The following is a 21,327-nucleotide window of genomic DNA, read 5'->3' as shown; positions in this document are numbered from 1 at the left end:
ACTTGATAAGACTTTCTGTTACTGGAATAGGAAAATGCCATGGTGTCTTGGCAAACTCTCTTCTCAGTAAATTACGTTCTAATATTAAAGGCTTTGTGTGTTAGAAGTGGTAGCATCATTCAATAGCTATCTATATAATCACGGTGCTACTAGTATCTATTTTGTACAGCTGTTTTGAGAAACCTTGAGTGTGAATGTTATTGTAGCACCAAAAGTTCTGTTGTTGTGCTACATAGTTGATCCCCCTTCTCCTGCCTCCCCTCCCTTCAAGGTTTTATGAAAGCATTGTAGAAGTAAAAGGTCTGTATGGGAGAATATTAACATTTAATAGAGATTTTCTTTCTGTTTTTTGTTAAAACTGCAGAAGCATTTCAGGGCACGGAATAAATGGGGCAGAAAAGTTAAGCGTGTTGGGCCATTACAGATAAGGGTTCTGTTGGTTGAGAGGAGCAGCTTGCTGTATTTGCTTTCCTGGCACTTGCAATCTTTATTTTGACAGATTGATCCCTCCCAGGTCACCTTATTTAAAACCTGAATATAGGTTTGAAGGTGGAATGCAGCTTTGCCAGTCAGCCAAATAATGCCTATAATAAATGCTGTATATATAAAATAGTAATTCAGGTGTTCTGAATTCTAAATGCATCAGAGCATTAAAGGGAAACTTCATTACATCTTTCATATAATTTCAGTAAATCTGAATAACAGGAATTTTTAAAACAAGATTAATCTGCAAGTTCTATAGTCATGGTGTATACTAAAGGATACTATTTATGCTGTATACAATAAAAAGTAAGTTTAAAGTTCCTTCTCTAATCCTGCAACTCCTAGAAGAAAAGTAGCTAAGAAATGTAATGCTCCACCCCCTTGAACAAAGTTCATGTTATTTTCTATTTCCCTATTACAATGATTTTATGATAGCTTTAACATTTAACTTAAGGTCATCTCAGCAGTTCCAATAAAAATATTTACTAAAGGGAACTTACAATTTAAATATTTTGTGAGCCATTACTTTGCATATTAAATTTCTCCTGCTCCAGAGCAAACTTTTTGACCAAAAAATCTTAAACTTTAAATATATAATAAGTAGTAGGTGTCTGAGCTTTCCCCCCTTTAATCCCTTCCCCAAACCCCACCCCTCTGTCTGCTTGAAACAAAGCAGTGTTCTCTTTCTCTTGCATCATCAGAGCAGCCATGATGTCTATCTTCTCATCTGGCCTTCTGGCTGCAATGAAGGGTGTGTGTATGTCTACTAGCCTACTTCTAGCCTGTTGTGAAGGGGGCAGTTTTTTCTACTTTAGTCCCTAACCCTTTTTCATCTCCCCCACCTCAGCGAATAGCTTCAATATTTGGATCTACTGTTGCTTATGACTCTTCCTAGCAGCAGTAGAATGAAATTAATGTTTGTGAGAGCTTAACTACTGCCTATGGGATTCTGAATAGTAGTAGCGAAAAGTGGCAAGATACTGACAATGGCAAGTTGCTGCTTGGAAAAACTATGTGCATCAGCAAAGGTATTGGAGCTTCCTGCAGACTTAAGAATTCTGTTGACTGCAAATAGAATGTAGTCTCTATGACCATAAGGGCAAGACATTTTTCTAAAATGAAAGCTGAGATTCTGCAAGACCTGTGGTGACTTTCTGGTGAAATTCCCCTGTTGTTCTCCTTCCTCAGAAAAAAATGCCAGAGAAATCTTACCATGGCAGGTAGACTTCTTAAGTGCTGAGTGTGTTACATATAAAGAATCAAAAAAAACCCCTGATAATATTTATGCTTTTTATTTCAGATCTGAAAGTTGAGTTTTGACCAGTTCATTCTTGCAAAAGAAATCTAGAAACTAGAGAATAAAAATGGGGACTCCTGGATCGGGGAGGAAAAGAACTCCAGTAAAAGATAGATTCTCTGCAGAAGATGAAGCCTTGAGTCACATTGCCAGAGAGGTCTGTAAATATTAAATTATCTAACATATAAAGTACAAATGAAAATCGTTTAACTCAGAATGCAGCCATAAAAATTAAAACTGTTTAATGCATAGTTCTTAAAGTGGTAACAATAACTAGTTGCAGGTATTTGACAATTGTTATAAAAATGGAAGTATTTAAATACGTAGTACCTTAAATAAAATGTTAGTCATATATTTTAGCTTAGTTTAAAAGTGTATTGTAGATGTTACTCATTTATTCTAAAGTAATTGGTTACATGTTTTCCAAAGAAATGGCTGTTAGTCCAAAAATATTTTGAAAATCTATATTCATCTCTGCTGTGATTTATACCATGCTTTGGGTTGTTTGTTGAATTCTAGTGGATATTACACATGAAATTCTGTGTTATAACTTTCAGGGGAAGTTCATAATTTTCAAAATTATTCCAGGAATATAGGTTGGGTTTAAAATTTTCTGAACCACAGTTGTTAGCTGAAAATATATTCATTTGTAGGTGACTGGGAGGTGCATATTTGCCAGAGGCAAGCAACTGGAAGTTGATAGGAGTCTTAAGAAGAAGTTGATGCAGGGAGGAATTTGGTCCTACCAAGCATCAGGTATTGGAGATATATAAATAGGAGACTAGGATTTACTGACTGGGAATGGATCTAGTATGAAAAGAACTGGGATTTACTGGAAGGCAAGGACCCTGGTACTCATAGTGCAGAAGGGAATAGAGAAAGATTGAGCCAAATTCTGCACTTAGTTACACCCATGCAATTCTGTTGACTTTAGTGGGTTTGCAATGGTAATCTGAGGGCAGAATTTGATCATCTTTATACTGTGAAACCATAGTAAACAGACAACATCTACATTTAATCACATGTCATAAGATAAAATAGTTACATAATCACATCTTTGGCAGTATAGTAGCAGTTTCTCACTATCAAATATTGGGCCATGAAAGAGCTGAAGTAAAATAATGCTCCTAAACTTGTAGGGTAGTGAATGAGCATAATAGGAGAGCTTACAGTGATTCCTATATTTAGGTTGTCCAACACTTTCCACTACAAAAGTTTCTGGGGACTGTGTTAAGAAAAGTTCTGATGCCTTCATTGTTTACAGCAGGCCTTTGAAATTTGGAAGAGATAAAGTTTTGGGATCAGAAAAATGCCTTTTCTTGGCCTCATGAAATTCAATTCAGGTTTGAGAGAGACTTTTTAAAATTGCCATTTCCCCTTTGTTCCTTGTTGTCAGCATGTTAAAATAACTGAACATGAGCATCCTAAAAGGCTGTGCTATCATCAAAGCAGCAGCAAGAAACTGACTAGGAATACCAGGAGAAGGCAACCTTTCTGGGAGGAGGAGTAAAAAGAGCCAAGCCAGCCAGGCTCCTTGGACTTAGCACAGGGTCCTAGCTACCCATTACCCCTTCTCTGGGGGCATCATGTGGGGAATGATTCCACACCTCCCTTCCCTCCCCACCCCCCAAAACATCTCAGAGAACAGGGGCTTCTCTTTTGAATGATTGTTCATATAAACATTCCACTAATGGTGCACAAGTGCTTGAGTTTGGCCAACAGTTTCCATATGGTGCATGTGCCACCTGAGATTCATATAGTCATAGAAATGTAGGAGTTGAAAGGATTAAGTCCAATTCCCTTTGCTGAAGCAGGACCAGGTAAACCTAGACCATGGTTGACAGTGTTTGTCCAACCTGTTCTTAAAAGCCTCCAATGATAGGGACTCTACTACCTTCTGTGGAAGCCTGTTCCAGAGCTTAACTACCCTTAGGAACCTTTTCCTAATATGTAACCTAAATATCCCATGCTGCAGATTAAGATCATTACTTCTTGTTCTACCCTCAGTGGATATGGAGAACAAGTGATCCCCATCCTCTTTATAACAGCCCTTAACATGTTTAAAGACTGTTGTCTGGTCCCCCCTCAGTCGTCTTTTCTCAAGACTAAACATGCCCAGGTTTTTGTTGTCGTTGTTGTTGGGTGGGTTTTTTTTTTTTTTTTTTGCAACCCCTCCCAGCTTGGTGTCATCTGCAAATATTATAAGCACACACTCCACTGCATTGTCCAAGTCATTAATGAAAATGTTGAATAGTACCAGACCCAAAACTAACCCTTGTGGGACCCCATTGCTTACACCTTCCCAGCTTGACAGCAAATCATTGATAATTTCTGTTTTGAGTATGGTCTTTCAACCGGCTAAGCACTCACCTTATTAATTTTATCTAGATTGCATTTCCCTAGTTTGCTTATGAGAATGTCATGTGGAACTGCACTAAAATCAAGATATACTTAATCTTATTTAGGTGCCTAAATAAGAGCTGACTTCTTTTAGAGCTCTGGCCCCATATGTGAAAAACTGTCCCACTTTGGAAACAGCTAGAGAAGATCTTCCTTTCTCTTAAGCTGTCCTGTGGTTTTGGAGATGAGGTTCTGCACTTTCCCCACTGTCAACTTGAAGTTGTGAGCACGCTTGGTGTATGGCAAATTAACTGCCAAGTTCTATGGGGCCCTGAATTTGATAGAATATTAATTCAGATATTTTGGATTGCACTGGAGCTTCCAATTTCTGTCTTATGGATGCTGTAGTGAAGACATCATTCTGTTTTTGTGACATTACAGTGTGTGGTCATGAATATGGTTTACATGTACCTGACAATATCACAGTCTATAAGCAGGGGCATTTAGAAAGAAGACTAAGTGCACACCTGTTTAATTCAGTTGAAAAACATTGGACTTGCAGGGATGTAAGTCTATTTCTTCCCCTATTCACTAGGCCAGTAACCCTGTCAAAGAAGGAAATTAGGTTGATTTGGCGTGATTTGTTTTTGACAAATCCACAGTGATTGTTCCTCATAACCCTGTATTTGCTAAGGTGTTTGCAAGCTGTTTAATAATTTATTCCAATATCTTTCCAAGTATTGAAGTTAGGTGGACTGGTCTGTAATTCCTTGGGTCCTTTTTCAGTCCTCTTTTTAAAGATACGTTTGCCCTTCTCCAGTCCTCTGGGACCTCACTTGTCCTCCATGAGTGCTCAAAAATAATTGCTAACAGTTGTGAGATTGCTTCAGCTAATTCCTTAAGTGTCCTAGCATGTATTTCATAAAACCCTGCTGTCTTGAATATGTCCAAATAATCTAAATATTCTTTAACATTTTTCCTCTTTTGGCCTGTGTTCCTTCCCCCTTGTTAATATTAATTGTATTGAGTATCTGGTCACTATTAAGCTTTTAATTGAAAACTGAAGCAAAATAGGCATTAAACACCTCAACCTTCTTGATGTCATCAGTAAGGCTAAGATTTTGTCATGGATTTTTTTTTTTTTAGTAAAAGTCACAGACAGGTCATGGGCAATAAAGAAAATTCACGGAAGCCCATGACCTGTCCCTGACTTTTACTAAAAATATCCATGACAAAATGAGGAGCTACGGGGACCCCAGCTCAGAGCTCCTGGGGGCTCAGAGCTCTAGGGTCCCGTGCCACCAGCGGCTCAGAGCTGTGGGGTCCACCAGCGGCTCACAGCTCCAGGGGCCCCTGCTGCTCGCTGTGCTTGCTGTTTAACACTGTGATTAAAACTTTAATCACGATTAATTTTTTTAATCACTTGACAGCCCTAGTTATTAACTCTTTCCCTGCTAAGTAGAGGGCCTATACTTTCCTTTGTCTTTTTCTTGTTCCTAATGTATTTTAAAAAAACTCCTCTTCTTGCCTTTTCTTTCTCTTGCTAAGGGTAACACATTTTGTTCCTTAGCCTTTCTGATTTTGTCCCTACATTCTTGTGCTGTTCTTTTATACTCCTTGTTAGCATTTTGTTCATGTTTATACTTTTTTAGAATTCCTTTTTTATTTTTAGGTCATTAAGAGCTCCTGTTGGAGCAATGTTGACCTCTTCCTGTTCTTCCTGTCTTTCCTTTGCATTGGAATAGTTTGCAGTTTTGCCTTTAATATTCTTGCCATGAGAAACTGCCAACTCACCTGAACTCCTTTTTCCCTTAGATTTTTCTTCCATGGGACCCTACCTACCAGTTCTCTTTGTCTGTCAGTCTGCCTGTTTGAAGTCCATTATCCTTGTTCTGCTGCTCTTACTCCTTCCTTTTCTTAGAATCATGGAAATCTATCATTTCATGGTCGCTTTCATCCAAATTGCCTTCCACCTTCAGATTTGTTACCAATTCCCCCTTGTTGGTCACAATCAAGGCTGAAATGGCAGTCCCCTTGGTTTCTTCCTCCACTTTCTGAAACAAAAAGTTGTCCCCAATACAGTCCAAGAACTTTTTGGAAATTTTATGTTTTGTTGTTGTTACCAGGTGTTGTGTTTTGGATATTTCTGTTTGTCCTAGAAATGCCTGCTGCTGCCTCCTTCCTTGTCTGGTGCTCTGGAGTAGATCCCAACCATGACGTGTATATATATTTTTTTACCCCTTTTATTTTTACCCAGAGACTTTCAACTGGTCTGCCTCTCACTTCCTTCTGGACCTCTGAACAAGTGTATATATTCTTGATGTAAAATGCAACACCTCTTCCCTTTTTATCCTGCCTGTCCTTCCTGAACAAGCCATAACCCTCTATGCCAATATTCAAGTCCTAGAACTTATCCCACCAAGTCTCTGCGATGCCAATTAAATTATAATTTATTTTACAGACTAATGCTCCAGTTCTTGTTTGTTTACCCATACTCCTTGCATTCGTGTATAGACCTCTAAGATGGTAAGCAGTTTCCCCCACTGATTTCCTTTTTATTGCTCCTGTGACCGTATTGTAACTTTCAATGTCACCCCAAACAACTATCCCTCTGTTAAGACCACTTTTTTATGCTTACCTGTGGACTTTTGTCACTTGCCCACTTTGAACCTAGTTTAAACCCCTGCTGACCGGATTGGCAAGTCAGTGTGCGAAGATGCTCTTCCCCTTCTTGGTCAGGTGGACCCCATCTGTTTCCAGCAAACCCCTTCTTCCCGGAACAGCGGCCCATAGTTGAGGAAGCAGAAGCCCTGCTTTCACACCCTCTCCAGGATGCATGTGGCCCTTCCTGCTTCATGTCAAGGGCATAAAAGGGCAAAGCACACCAACCACCATTCAGTTGTTTTAATTGAAATAACTTCAATATTTTTAAAAGTTACTAGGTTTTGTGAGAAATGTATTAAAATATATCTCCCATGATATTCGGCACTATAAGAACTTTAATGTGATTTCAGAGTTCTTTACAGAAGTGGATAATGCTATCCCCATTTTGCAGAAGGTAAAACTGGTACAACAATGAACAAGTAGTCAACTTGTCTGTCTTCAGTTTTGTAGGGGAGGTTAGTAGCACAGATTAAATGTCAAGGTAACATCAGATTACTTAGGATGCTTAAAATCTTACTGAAAATTAGAACTTTGTGTTTTTACTTCTCTTGAATTTTGGATATAATTTTTGTGGAAAACACTTTTTGGTCAGGTTTTGACTTTTTTTTTAAGGAAAACTGGGAGTTCTGGATATGAGAGAGTACATTTCCTAATTTTCTATCTTTAATAGTACAGTCTCTTGCCAGACTTCTTTAAATATGCACAGCCCCCCTTTAGATCTATTGATAGACTGATTACTGGTAATTGTTTGAATCTGTTTGATTTCTCTAATGTATGCAAGTCTGTGTGTGTTTGCATGCTATGTTTACAGATAATTTACACAGTAGGGCTTTAAGTCAAAAAGTAACTGGCTGGATTATAAGATTTCCTGTACCTTTTCCTCCTGCTTTGAAAAGTGTCTTATTAGTGCGGAGCTGGCACTGATATGAAACCATTTCAACTGAGTATGTAAAACATGTGAAATGTAGTCTTGGTGAGAGTTAATTAAAATTAGGGATGGCATTTTTATATGGCAGGCAGTATAAATAGTTATAATTAATTTGCCTCCTTATTCCTTCACCATTTGATGACTATTTTTATCTTTAGCTGTAGTGTAATCAAACTCTAAAAACATAATTATGCACCTATTCTTTTCTTTGATTTTGATAAACTAATCTGGAAATAGTAACTCATCTGCAGTTGTCATGTAAATCTCACAGATTACAGCATAAGGAATTTTTATAAAATGAGGGTGTTGTCATGACCAAAGCCAGTAGATATTCCTTCACAACTATAGCACTCACCAAATTTTGAAAAGAAATTCTTCCAACTTTAACTAGTAGACCCCGAGTACTCCATTTTTGGACTCAGCTTGTCTCCTTTCAACCTCTAACCCTGTGACTTCCTGTTGTGAGGAATTTTCATCTTACTTGAGAACACTGAATAAATTTGTGACAGCCTTTCAGCCAGGGTTCAATCCTTTAACATCTATGTACAACCCTTAAGGGAATAATATGATATGGGCTGCACTATCAATAATACATTGAAGACACACCGATTGGAGCCTGAATAAAGAGCAGCTGGTTTAAAATGAAACCCAGAAAGGCCTAAGTGAGGTAAGAGGAGGCAAGTCCTCAGTGAGATGGAAAATGCTACGGCTCTCCTCAAGTCAAGAGCAAATGTCTTTTGGGAGTTCTTCTGGACTTGTTAAGGACTATAGAGAAAGCAGCAGTCACTGGAGGGGCCTCTCTTTACCTCCAGCAAACAAGAAGGCTCAGTACATGCTTGGGAGACAAAATAAAAACAGCCACAGTGGTTAGAATTCATTCCCTGTTGGCTGGACTATTGCAACTTTTTCTACTTTGGTCTAGATAAGAAACTTAAAGAAGCTGCAACTAATGCACAACACAGCTGTCTGTCTCCTTAGTTAAATATACCACATCAGTGTTCCACAACCTGTGCTACATCTCTTGGATTTTTTTTATAAGAAAACAATAGGAAAATGCAAAAATAAAATGGTGGATAAGCAATATTTATGGATAACCTAATAAATATGATTGATAAAAACAGATTGCCATGGCCATATGTGAAGTAACGGGGGACACAACCTTTTTATATATGGTGAAAATTTACTAAAAATGTAACATTCACTTTAGCTAATCTCATAGAACGATAGGGTTAGAAGGTACTGCATGTAGTTTAACCCCCTGTCAAGATGCAGGATTTGTTGTGTCTAAACCAGTGGTGGGCAACCTGCGGTTTGTTGGCCACGTGCTGCCCATGAGGATAATCTGATCGCGGGCCATGAGACATTTTGCTGAAGTTCACCATCCAAAGACACAGCCCCCCGCCACTTCCCGCAGCTCCCATTGGCCGAGAACGGCGAACTGCGGCCACTGGGAGCTTGTTGGTTTGCATTCCATCCCTTTGATCATCTTTGTCAGTCGTCTCTGGATCCTTTTCAGTTTCTCTACATCCTTTCTATGCATTGGTGACCAAAATTGGACAACAGTACTCCAGCTGAGGCCTAAACAGCGCCAAATAGAGCAGTACTATCACCTCTTGTGACTTGCATGCTATGCCTCTGTTAATGAAACCTAAAATTACATTTGCTTTCTTTGCAGCAGTGTTGCATTGCTGACTCATGTTGAGGTTGTGATCCACCACAGCTCCAAGATCCTTCTCAGCAGTTATGCTGCCAAGCCAGTTTTTCCCCATTCTGTGTTGTGCGTTTGGTTTTTCTTCCCTAAGTATAGAACCTTACATTTGCCTTTGTTGAATTTTCATTTTGTTATCTATAGCCCAGTTTTCCGATTTATGAGGATCCCTCTGAATTTTAGCTCTATCCTTCAAAGTATTGCCGCTTCCCCCTCCCGAGCTTCCTGCTCAACACTTTTTGCTGTGGTCTGCAATATTCCATTGATTTAATGCCTCACTGAGGTCTCAATCAATAAAGCTGTTTGCTGCATGTGGTGCAATATGTTACCAGTGATGCTGAGGAAAAAAATGCCATGAGTACTAGTTCCTGTAGTGAGCTGCTTGGGTTTTTTAATTGATCAGAGTCCCCCAGACTAGGGAATTATATACATCATCCAGTGTGAGTTGCTGATAAAGAGCTCACTGAAGCTGATCATACTCTAAATAGTGATTCTCAACGAGGGGTACGTGTACCCCTGGGGACGCACACGTGTCTTCCAGGGGGTACATCAACTCATCTAGATATTAGCCTAGTTTTAGAATAGGCTACATAAAAAGCTCTAGTGAAGTCATTACTAACTAAAATTTCATACAGACAATGACTTGTTTATACTGCTCTATATACTATACACTGAAATGTAAGCACAATATTTATATTCCACTTGATTTATTTTCTAATTATATGGTAAAAATGAGAATGTAAGCAATTTTTCAGTAATAGTGTGCTGTGATACTTTGTATTTTTATGTCTGATTTTGTAAGCAAGTAGTTTTTAAGTGAGGTGAAACCTGGGGGTACGCAAGACAAATCGGACTCCTGAAAGGAGTACAGTAGTTTGGAAAGGTTGAGAACCACTCAGGACCGGCTCCAGGGTTTTTGCCGCCCCAAGTGATAAACGTCCTTTCTCTCCTTTTCAGTGAAAACCTTCATCCCCTTCATTTGTTGCTGCAGGAAAACCGCTGGTCTCTTCATAGGCTTGATTTCAAACTTTTCAGTGAAACATGGCAAGGTTTTGGATTTGTGTAGATTTAGACTATCTACATCAGTGGTAGACGATGGAGATACTTTTTCAACCTTTCGTACCAAATGGGCACCAAGTGGAGAGTGGGCTGTGATGACTGCTCTAGCACATCTGACACTTCCTTGAAGAGCTGCAGGAACTCTATTAAGAAGTTCAAGGACTTGTGGTCAATGCTATCAATGAGCTGAGTTATCCCCCTTTTCTGTAAAAACGTCTTATATTCTGTCCCACTGCTCCTCGATTGCCTTAAGTTTGAGTAGCTTGCTGTTCCATCATGTCTCTACATCTCCTTTCAGAGACTTTTGTAGTCTGCTTTGAAGTCCAGTTCTCCTGAAGTAAGTAATGAGGTTTTGGCTTGTGTGTATCAGTTGGTTTACTGCTTCCTCTTTCTGGTTTCCCGGTTTGGTAATGTGCTCAAGTATGGTATTATAATGTGCGCTGAATGAGAAAGCTATACTGACTTACTTTGCAGAAGCAGCTGCCTCCCTTTCAAACTGACCTGACATGGCAATACTGAAGTTGGGTGAAGTTTCCTAAATTGCTTGGCTGCTTAAACTGTGGCGATAGGAGCATGGGGATTTTTGCAGCCTGTCTTCATCTATCACCTCCCCGTTCTATGTATATGCAGGGGTGGGGGCGGAGTGAATATTTAGTCTCTATGGGGGGGGGGGGCAGACTTTGCTGTGTGTGTTGGTCTATATCACACTTCTCTCTTTTTGGGGGAGGAGGACTTCGTGTCTCTTAGAAGTACATGCAGGAATTTCATTATATTCGCATCCAATCCACGATCTGCAAACATGGTGACCAATACAACTGTATCCATGGATGTAAAGCCGATATCCATGGATTTGCAGGGTTCTAGCTATTTGTCCAGGGATTTCTGGGAGCTAGGAATCAAGTTCCCACGATGCCACTTTCTGTCCCTTAATATAATGCTTTCCCCATTTATTTTTTTTAAACTCCCACAGTCCCATGCACCTTTTTTCCATCTTGGTCTCTTTGGCAGAAACATGGGCCCAGTAGAGCTCAATGCAATTATCATGAGCATTGCTAATACAGGACGTACGCTTCTTGTATGTTTGAAGAACTTGAAGGAGTACTACTACAACAGGGAGTGTGATGAGGAAGATGCAGAGCGAGGTTCCTTCGGGCATTCATGGAGCAGCTCCAGTTGGTGGATTGCTGCTTCTGGGCCTGAGAAATGAGCACTGATTGGTGGGATTGCATCATAATGCATATTTGAGAAGACCAGCAGTAGCTGCAAAATTTTCAGATGCAAAAGCCCACTTTCTGGATCTGTGCACCAAACTTATCTCAGACCTTCAGCTCAGGCACACCAAAATGAGCTGCATTGATATTGGAGAAATGAGTGGCAATCACGCTCTGGAAGTTTGTAATACCAGATTGCTATTGGTCAGTGGAGAAATCAGTTTGGAGTTGGTAAATCCACAGTGGGGGCCTGTGTCATCCAAGTGTGTAGGGCCATTAAGTGCCTCCTGCTACACAGGGCTATGACTCTTGGTAATGTACAGAGAATAGTGGATAGATTTGCAGCATTGGGGTTCCCAAACCATGATGGAGCAATAGATGGCTCACACATCCCTATTCTGGCACCAGCCCACCTTGCTATTCAGTACATCAACAAAGGGATATTTTTTTTCATAGTTATGCCAGCAATAGTAGTTCACCAAGGATGCTTCACTGATATTAATGTGGGCTAGTTAGGGAAGGGACGTGATGCTTGCATTTTTAAGAACACACAGCTTTTCAAAGAGCTGCATTCAGGAATAGTCTTCCCCAACTGGTGCATTACCTTTTGCAATGTTGGAAATGCCAATAGTGGCTCTGGGGGAACCAGCCTACTCCTTGCTCCCCTGGCTCATGAAACCATACATTGGGCCACCTTGACGTTACCAAAGAAAGATTCAACTTTTGGCTCAGCAGGTGCAAAAGAGCGGTGCTTTTGGTAGATTGAAGGGTCGCTGGCATGGTTTACTCAGCCTGGATGAGATCCAGTTTAGTATCAGCCAGCTGGTTTATTGGAATAGACTAGAGAGTTTTTCTTTACTCTGTCAAGCTTCCATCATAGGAGCTAGCAGCTTGTTGGCATCTGCTGCTGTTTGTTTCCTGTCCACTCCTGGGACTAGTTATGATGGTCTCTTTAGCTGCTGGGACTCTGCCTCCACCCTTTTCTCCATCTCTTTGCTGGATACTTGAAGCTTCTGAAGGAGCGGGGGGGAGGGATTCTCTTCACTACACCAAGCTGGGAGTTGGTCACCAGCAGCTGCCTGGCATAGCTGCAGCTTCTCTTATGTTCTATTATTGATAACCCTCTTCCAGAGCACGGTGTGTACTAAAAAATTCAAACAGAGACTCATTAATTCCAAAACTTGTTCTAAAATTTAACTACAAAATTTATTTGAGCAAAACTCAGATTAGGTATTAACTCTTGTGGGCCATTAAAATGTGCAAAAATGCAAAGGACCAAAGGGTTACCTGTACTTAAAAGGGACATTTAAAGGTCAATTTAAAAATCAGGCTTCAACCTAATTTTTTTTGTTTACTGATACCTGTAACAGTGACTTTTTTGTAATTGAGTAGAGAAAATTTTATTCCCTATTTTTCTACATTGTACACATTATGTATTTGACAGCACACCGTGTATTTTTTCCACACAGTAATAGGAGCGTTTAAAAAAGAAAGACAGGAAATTGTGTGTAAAAACACAAAATTGGCAGAGGGATTCAAAGGCAAGTGAAATACCTGGAACTACTTTAAACACTTTTTTAAGATGATGTGATTTACAGTAGGCAATGTCCCTTTTTTGATTTCCAATTCCACTAGAAAAATCAGAGCATTTCCAGTTCATGTGATATTCCAATTCTTTCTGCTTAGATCCATGCAGATGAATGTGTATTCTTAGAAATAACATCAGTCACATAGCCAAATACAAGATATGAAAAATACTTTTTTAAAAAGGACATATACCCATTTTCCTTTGCAGATGATTTCTTATATTAGCTTTCGGATGTTAAAAAGCAAGCCTTGCACATTTGCTTACCCTTCTGCACCACAGACTCACTTTGTTAGAACATTAATCCTTTAACTGTCTGTCGTAATAATGTTTCTGGATCACCATAAACTTGTTTGAGCCTATGTGGTTATAGGGTATTAAAGCGTGTTTGTGGATCACATTTTAAAGCAAGAATAAGAATTTCTTAATTAATCTAATTATTTGGATGATTTGTGATTCATCCAGTTTCCTCAGTGGTTTCCTGATGCTGATAAGTAAGGATAAGATTTTGTCACGGAGATCACAGATTCCGTGACTTTCAGAGACCCTTTGTAACATTTTCTGCTTCAGCCTTGGGGCGGCAAGGCTGAAGCTGTCAGGGACCCTGAAGCTGTTTAGTTTCTCCCCTGGGTGTCAGCCCTCACCCCTTATTTTTAGTAAAAACCCAGGTAATGGGCATCCATGAATTTTTGTTTGTTGCCCGCAACCTGTCCATTTCTTTTACTAAAAATAAGGGTGACAAAATCTTTACCTTACTGATGAGTTAAGGGACAAATAATAAAAATGCAGAACAAAATAATCCTTATGTTAAGAAAATTGTTGAAGTGGCTGCAGATAGCCTGACTGGTATACCAAAAGTAAACATGTTATTTTCAACTTTTAGAAAATTGTTGCAGAGAAATTAGACATTGAAAAGAAGTCGCCCTAGAGTAATCTTTCATTGGTTTTATTTGAGAAACCATTCTATACAGTAGACTCTCTGTTTCTGAGTTGCATAACGTTTTGGCTCTGTGTGTGTGTGTGTATGTATGTATATTATACTAGAACAAGACTCCACTGTGTCTTTGTTGCTTTTAATCTCAGTTTATTTACCACCTGCTAAAAGTCATCTACAAACAGTGATGAGATCGATGGTATTCTTTCAAACTGAGTTTTTCATTATGACAAAATAAGATGAGACATTAGATTGGTCTGATCTTAATAATAGGATTTCTCCAGTCCTTCCTTGCAGGCTTTTATCAGCAATTTAAATACTTAACAATGCTGGCATTAAAATTTGGCTTCAGAACGGTCAGACTCTTAGCATAGGAGTAGTTCATACTTAAGTTAGAGCTGTTGTTTTGAGGCTGCCAGCAGACCAAGGCAGACTTCAATTTTATAACCATAATGGCTAGAAACTTTTTTTATAAAAGCTTACGCCATGTCTACATGAAATCTTGAGTTTGCGGTAAGCTGAGGTGTGAATCTAGCCTGCTGTGGACTGACTCTGTGAACCCTGCTGGTGTGCATTAACAGTTTGTTAATGCACATCAGCAGGGTCCGCAGGGACAGTTAGTCTGCAGCAGGCTAGTGCAGCGTAGTTTCACATCCTGGCTTGCCGTAAACTAAATGTTCATGTAGATAAGTCCTAAGATTTTGGGATCAGAAGGTGCAGCCAATAGACAAAAGTAAAAGCTCATTGAGCATACACTCAGCTTTAGTGTTTAGTCATTTTGTAATAAATAGTTTACAAAACAAAATATCCTTGCTTTTTCATTGCCTGAACCATTGTGAACATAGCTCTGTTGTGTTTATCCCTTCGCTTGCTGTCAGCCCCATTAGGCTGTTCCATGCTTTCTTTTTCACAATGGCTTTTGAGTTTGTGGATTCTAGTGGTGACATGACAAAGACCTTCAAGAGTATAGGCTTTTAAACTGGATTTCCTTGCAATATCACCATGTTGGTCACTGACAATATTCAGTGATTGAATTAAAATCATAATTCTGACAAATGTTTATTCATTTTGCCTTCACTGCAAAAACCTGAAAGGATTGGGAGGTCTGCTTTAAACTCTTTATGATAGAGTTGGTTCTGAAGACCCATTTCACTAATACTGGTTTGAGGGTTTAGTACTAACAAGCTCTTTAACTCTTATCCACTCAATAAAAGTGGCCGTGAATGTTTAACAAATGGAGCATTTATGTCTAAAAACCCTCTTAGATGCAGGAAACGTCACCAGGAAAATCTGCATGATGAAATGGAAGAGATTCTCTATTTGACCTTCCTGAAAAGGAACCAGGAGAAGTCTTCTATCTGTTCAATTTTGGTCTCTTTGCTGTCCCTTAAACAGTCTGAACTTTCATTGAGCTGTCTCATTCCATCTGGCTGCCATCTTGGTATTTCTTTCTCCAGTATAGGACTTATCTTTGTTCATCCTACAGTCACCAGGTTTCTGAAAGGCATTGTCCATATAGTTCCTCTGACATATGAGCCACATCCAATTCTGTCATGGGATTTGACCTTGCACTAATGAGACTTACGGAGCCTTCATTTGACCTCCTGTCTGACTTTTCTTTGAACTGTCACTCTGTGAAAATGGTGTTCTTCCCAACTGTAACGTCTGCATGGATGGTTAGTGAGATCCAAGCCTTGATGGTGACCCTTACCCTCACCACAGTGTTCCCTTTCACAGTTTCATAAGGATAAAGTGGTCCTACGTCCCCATCCTAAACTCCTTATTAAAGTGATCTAACTTCCATCTCAGGCTAGAAATTTTGTATTTTTCTCTAAACCTCATTCACATCCTGAAGATGTCAGGCGACACTCTAGAATTGAAGAGAAGGCCCTTTAATTATTTAAATATTAACAATTTGTAAGTCTCCTTAAGAATTTCTGGCATGTGGGTCCAGGTGTTAGTCTGTCTCTTCAGAAGTTTGTCTGAATGGATTTAAGTAAACATACTAATTTGTTATGCCTTGATAGGAATTCAAGCATCTGAATATATCAGAACACACGCCACCAAGTCCAGAGGTGCCTCGATTGCATGCCTTAGTAATGTTGATTGATTGCGTGCCTTAGTAATGTTTCCATCACTGTCATTTTGTAGTCTGTAAAAAGCAACAGAGGGTCCTGTTGCACCTTTGAGACTAACAGAAGTATTGGGAGCATAAGCTTTCGTGGGTAAGAACCTCACTTCTTCAGATGCTGTTACTCCCTTGACTTTGCTTCTAGGTTTGATGCCCAATTCTGGAGAACAGTCCTGCAATCTCTATTTAGTTAATATTCTTCAGGTACCCACCTGCTTGTTCTCACAGCAGTGGGGAATCATATTAGCACTTAGCACTTCTTGAAGAAGAAAGAACGGTTATTCCCCTTGTAACTATATAATTCTTCAGGTAATTTGTAATTCTTCAGATTATAATTCATACTCCTCACCCACCTTCTCCATTTCTTCAGAATCTTGATATTGATTCTTGAATTAGTGGAAGGAACTGAGTGGCGTTTGTGGCCTTGCCCCCTTTTCAATCTTCAGATTTTGGCAAGTCGCATCAGGGTGTTTGCGCATGTGATTTCATCAGCTAAAATTTATAAATTAGTGCTCTAGGGAACTGTCTTCTAAAAATGGGTTTCCATATAGGCAGTCATCTTGAAGAACCACAGTTACTGACTTCACCCAGAGATATCTGTATCTTGGAGAATCCATCTTCTGAATTTGCCAAATGGATTTACAGCATTAAGAGGCTCTGAGAATAAGTTGCATGAACATAGAATATCTGGTGTCTACAACTTTTAGACTAGTTGATTCAATAATAGTCCATAAGATTTGAGATGTGTTGGGTGGTAGTACTGTCGCTTGATTTCTACCAGATGTCAGCTTCAGATGTAGAAGGAAGCTTGAAGTTGAGGGCAAGGGGAAAGTTGATGAATACTTTCATGTATACCACTGCGAACAAAAAACTTTACTCCATGTGGGTTCAGATGTACAAAGGTCACCTAAACTCCATTTCCCAAAAATAACCCTGTCCTGTTCAGATCATATAGCTGCACTCAGCAACATTCTCTCTTGGTGTTTCCTTTATAAATCACTTTTCTGGTGTTTATAACCCACCCATAAAGAGAGATGCACCATTTTTTCTCACTTCAGCATTCTGAAAAGTTACGTTTGAGCCCTTAACTTGGATACATTGTCAATTACACATTTAATCTTTATTAAAACATGTATACATCACCTCTTTATTTAAAAGTATATATAATTATCAAGCTTGCTGTGACTGTAAAAGTTTATCCAGTAACAATTTACATCTTGTTTTTAGACTTGCCTACATTTAGAAGAAGTTGAAGGTTTGACATTTGAGACAAAATGTTTAATGAACATAAAACTCATATTAATTTATATTAATGTTAAAACCACACAAATTAGTGTGAAATGAGATTGTCCCACATCTGATTAATGTTACAAATAGGGTGTCTTATCAGCAAAATAGTGACTACCGCATGGTAACTACTGGTATTTTTATGCCATTTGCAGGGGAAAGAGCTATAAAATCCCTGTTATACTATAAAATCCCTTGGAAACTTTGGAGTTAATGTTAAGTGGTGTGGGAGAGGTGGGGAAAATTAGAGTGGGAATAAAATGTTAACCACAGATTAATTTAATTTGAGACATGTCATATTTACCTAATTCCCTTCATGGAATGAATGATAGCTTTTATTATTCAGCTTTAAATTGTTAGTTTTGTGTTTAAATGCTACATTTTGATATATGAAGAAACTTAATTTTTATTACTAGAAATCCTAACCATATCATTTGTTGTCTGATACAATTAATTACCTATTTTCAGTTCCTAATAAGCAATTAACTGTACAGTAAACAATTAATGATATGTCTGGGATTTCTAGTGATGATAAACCTGGCATACAGTAAGAATAATTTTTTTCATGTTACTATCCAACAATGTAAGAAATTTGAACTTGATTTCTACTCCTAAGCCTCTAGCTCCCTGAAGATCAATACATCATTCATTGACCCTTCTGATTAAATCAGAAGTGGCATTAAGTGTCTGAAAAAGACCGCATTACTCATCTAGAATCATGCTACAGTGTATTGTCCATAAGGGTAAGGGGGAAAATGAGGATTTAATTTAGGGCTCCAGCAGGGACACTCATCTTGTGCCTTTTCCTCCAAGAATTTTGCATTTTTCAATAATAGTTGACTTTGGTAATTTCCCCCTAAATATTAAGCTTTGTTTTTTTATAAATCCTTGCAAATGAGATTTGGGCTTTGGCCTATGGTATGCATCTGTTGTAAGGTCTTTGAATTGTGTTTGTTACTGCTTATGTTTTAACTCAAAACATTGCTAACTTGGGTCTCTGGTTCTGCAAACACATTTGTGCTTAACACAATGCATGTGAACAGTCTTAATTGAAGGCAATAGAACTATTCATGTGTATAAAATTAAAATCTGTTAGTGTTTGTAGGCTTAGGCCTTTATCAACACTTGCTTTCAGTTGTAACTGTTTTGTGGTATCTTTAAAAAATTCTGATATGTACTCCCTTTTGTGGTTTTGTTCTTGCCCTTACAACTGCTGCTTGCTGTCAAATATATATATATTTTTTAATATGTACAAGCTGTTCATTAGAATCAGGATCTGTTTTTGTGGGGAAACTATTGCATCAGGTATTCAAACACATTTTACAAAGCTAAGTGATTAAAAAACTGCCTAACTTTTATTACTTTCAATTAACTTATAGGCAGAAGCAAGGCTTGCAGCCAAACGGGCTGCTCGAGCAGAAGCAAGAGATATACGTATGAGAGAACTGGAGCGACAACAGAAAGAGGTAATGTCAATTTTGCTATGCTTTATTATTTTGTACTAAACTTCTTAATGAATTGCCTTGTATTATGTTTCTTAAGAAAAGCTTTATTTATATTTTCAGTATAGTATAGCCATATGTCAGCATTTCCTGCATAGGGTAGCCATTGCTATAGCTTTTTCCAGTGTACTGTTGGAATTCAAATGAGTAACTTGCTCCATTCCTATCTCTGCACATGCGTGGATAGCACTGCATGTATGTAGTCATATTAAAATGTTAATTTTAAACTTCATTAATAACAAAGAATACTAAAGCAAAAAGGGGATCAGCTATTTAAATATGACTGTAACACTTTTGTTTACGATACAACTACAAAAATACCTTTTGAAACTTATGTCTTTTCTAATTTGGCATGGGACTCCAGTTGTTGGAATGTTTTTGTAATAAACAACAGTTTTGTATAATATAACTTGAACAAATGCAATAAATTAATTGCTTAAAAACAAAACTGCTCAAAGACATAGACTGACCTAAATGCTTTCCTTTGAAAATGGACTGTTGTCCTTTTAACTTGGCAATTTATTTTCAGTAAACAGCACATAGAACAACAGCAACATGCAAAAGCCAGTGCCCATATAACTAACTCTGAATATACAAGAAGGCTATTTTAATGCTTTCATTAAAGGAACATCTTTAATTTGAAATCCAGACAATTTTATAAAACGAATTAAAAAAAATTTAAAATACTAAACCTACCCCTGTGTCAGCTGATACTTCATATTGTTTTACAAGGACATTTTCTTGGTTTTTTTAGATGGTTTTTTTTTTCTCTACTGTTGCTGTGGAAAACCTATGCTGTAAGCAGGGGTATCTGAGTGATTGCACCCAAAATGCTGTCAATTGTTCAAAGTAAACAAACTGAAATAGAGAAAATATTTTTTCTCTAATCTTATTTATAATATTCCTGGTTGTTACTTGTAAAAATAATTCGCAGTTCTGTCTGAATTTTTTCCCAAGTTGACGGTGTTCTGTTAAACATGAAAAGAACAAATCTACAACCATGGTACCCGTCTGAGTAATCTGTACAAGAGTGTTTGGACATAAGATAAAACAGTGAATTGAAAAGTTTTTTTAACAATACTCCATGTTTAGGATGAAAAAATGAAAAACACTAATGGGTATCATGAGAGCACTAGTTAAAACTGATACATAGACTGTGGTGAAATGTATACAGAAAGCTGCCTTTTCACTTAGCGTTCTTGTGGGATTGTATGCCTCTTGGCCCCAATGAAGTGAATTTGAGTTTTTCCCTTTGACTGCAACGAAACCAGGATTTCATTCCTCCCTGTCTGTCTGTTAAACAATAAACACACTAGTTAGTTCTGGAGAGTATTCTGATATTCTTGCATTTATAATAATAAAAATGACATTCACTTGAAATGAGTGAATTAAAAAATGGCAGTCTCTCTCAAATTCTTCCATAGAGTTGTGAGAATTTGACAATTTGGTGTGATGGTATGGAGTGAATTAGAAATCAAGGCAGAACTTCTTGAGGAACTTCTTTTGTATTTCGCTTTAATTATTCTAAATGACCTAAAATAAATTTACAGATCTCATATATTCTGTGGACAATTACATGTGACTGTGAATTGTAAATTGTACAAGATGATGTAATCTCTATGATGCCTGTTCTGTATTAATTTTTTTTAAACATTTTGTAGCTTTCTCATCGCTCATATGATAGAAAATGGGGACGTATCCAAAAGTGGATGGTAGGCCAGGACTGCCTGTTGTGCATGTTGTTTACACTTGCAGAACTAACATAGACTTGTAGGGAATACATTTACTAATGGTTTGCAAAGTGTGAACATATTTTATGACTGATGGAAAAAAATCATTACATAAGGTCACATATAGGACACTGCACAGAGGCAAAAAACATTGGAAGTGTGCCATTTTCTCTTTCACAGTGAGTTTGTTTAAAGTTTATACAATTGCATTCAGAATGGAATTAAAGTAGCTTTATGTTGGCAAAGGCTTATTTTTAAAATTGTAAATGTTTCTACGTTAACTTACTTCCACATCTTACTTTATCTTTTTTGTAGACCTGCCTTATTCTATATCAGGGGTCGGCAACGTTTGGCACGCGGCTCGCCAGGGTAAGCACCCTGGCGGGCCGGGCCAGTTTTATTTACCTGCTGACGCGGCAGATTCGGCCGATCGCGGCCCCCACTGGCCGCGGTTCGCCGTCCCGGGCC

General features: G+C 38.4%; 1 protein-coding gene across 1 annotated transcript in view; it reads left to right on the top strand.

Annotated features, from left to right (window-relative positions):
* The window catches only part of LOC112104942 (leucine-rich repeat flightless-interacting protein 2), a 119,272-nt gene that overhangs the window by 8,962 nt on the left and 88,983 nt on the right, over positions 1 to 21,327 (top strand). The window contains exons 2-3 of the mRNA XM_029914218.1: positions 1,784 to 1,937; positions 19,007 to 19,093. Coding sequence (XP_029770078.1) covers positions 1,848 to 1,937; positions 19,007 to 19,093 — 177 coding nt within the window. The 5' untranslated portion in view covers positions 1,784 to 1,847. The remainder of the gene's footprint in view (positions 1 to 1,783; positions 1,938 to 19,006; positions 19,094 to 21,327) is intronic.

The sequence above is a fragment of the Terrapene carolina genome, unplaced genomic scaffold, assembly GCF_002925995.2.
Source record: "Terrapene carolina triunguis isolate 2854851 unplaced genomic scaffold, T_m_triunguis-2.0 Scaffold33715, whole genome shotgun sequence".
Lineage (NCBI taxonomy): Eukaryota > Metazoa > Chordata > Testudines > Emydidae > Terrapene > Terrapene triunguis.
Note: the sequence above shows the minus strand (reverse complement) of the source record. Positions and strands in the feature narration are given on the sequence as shown.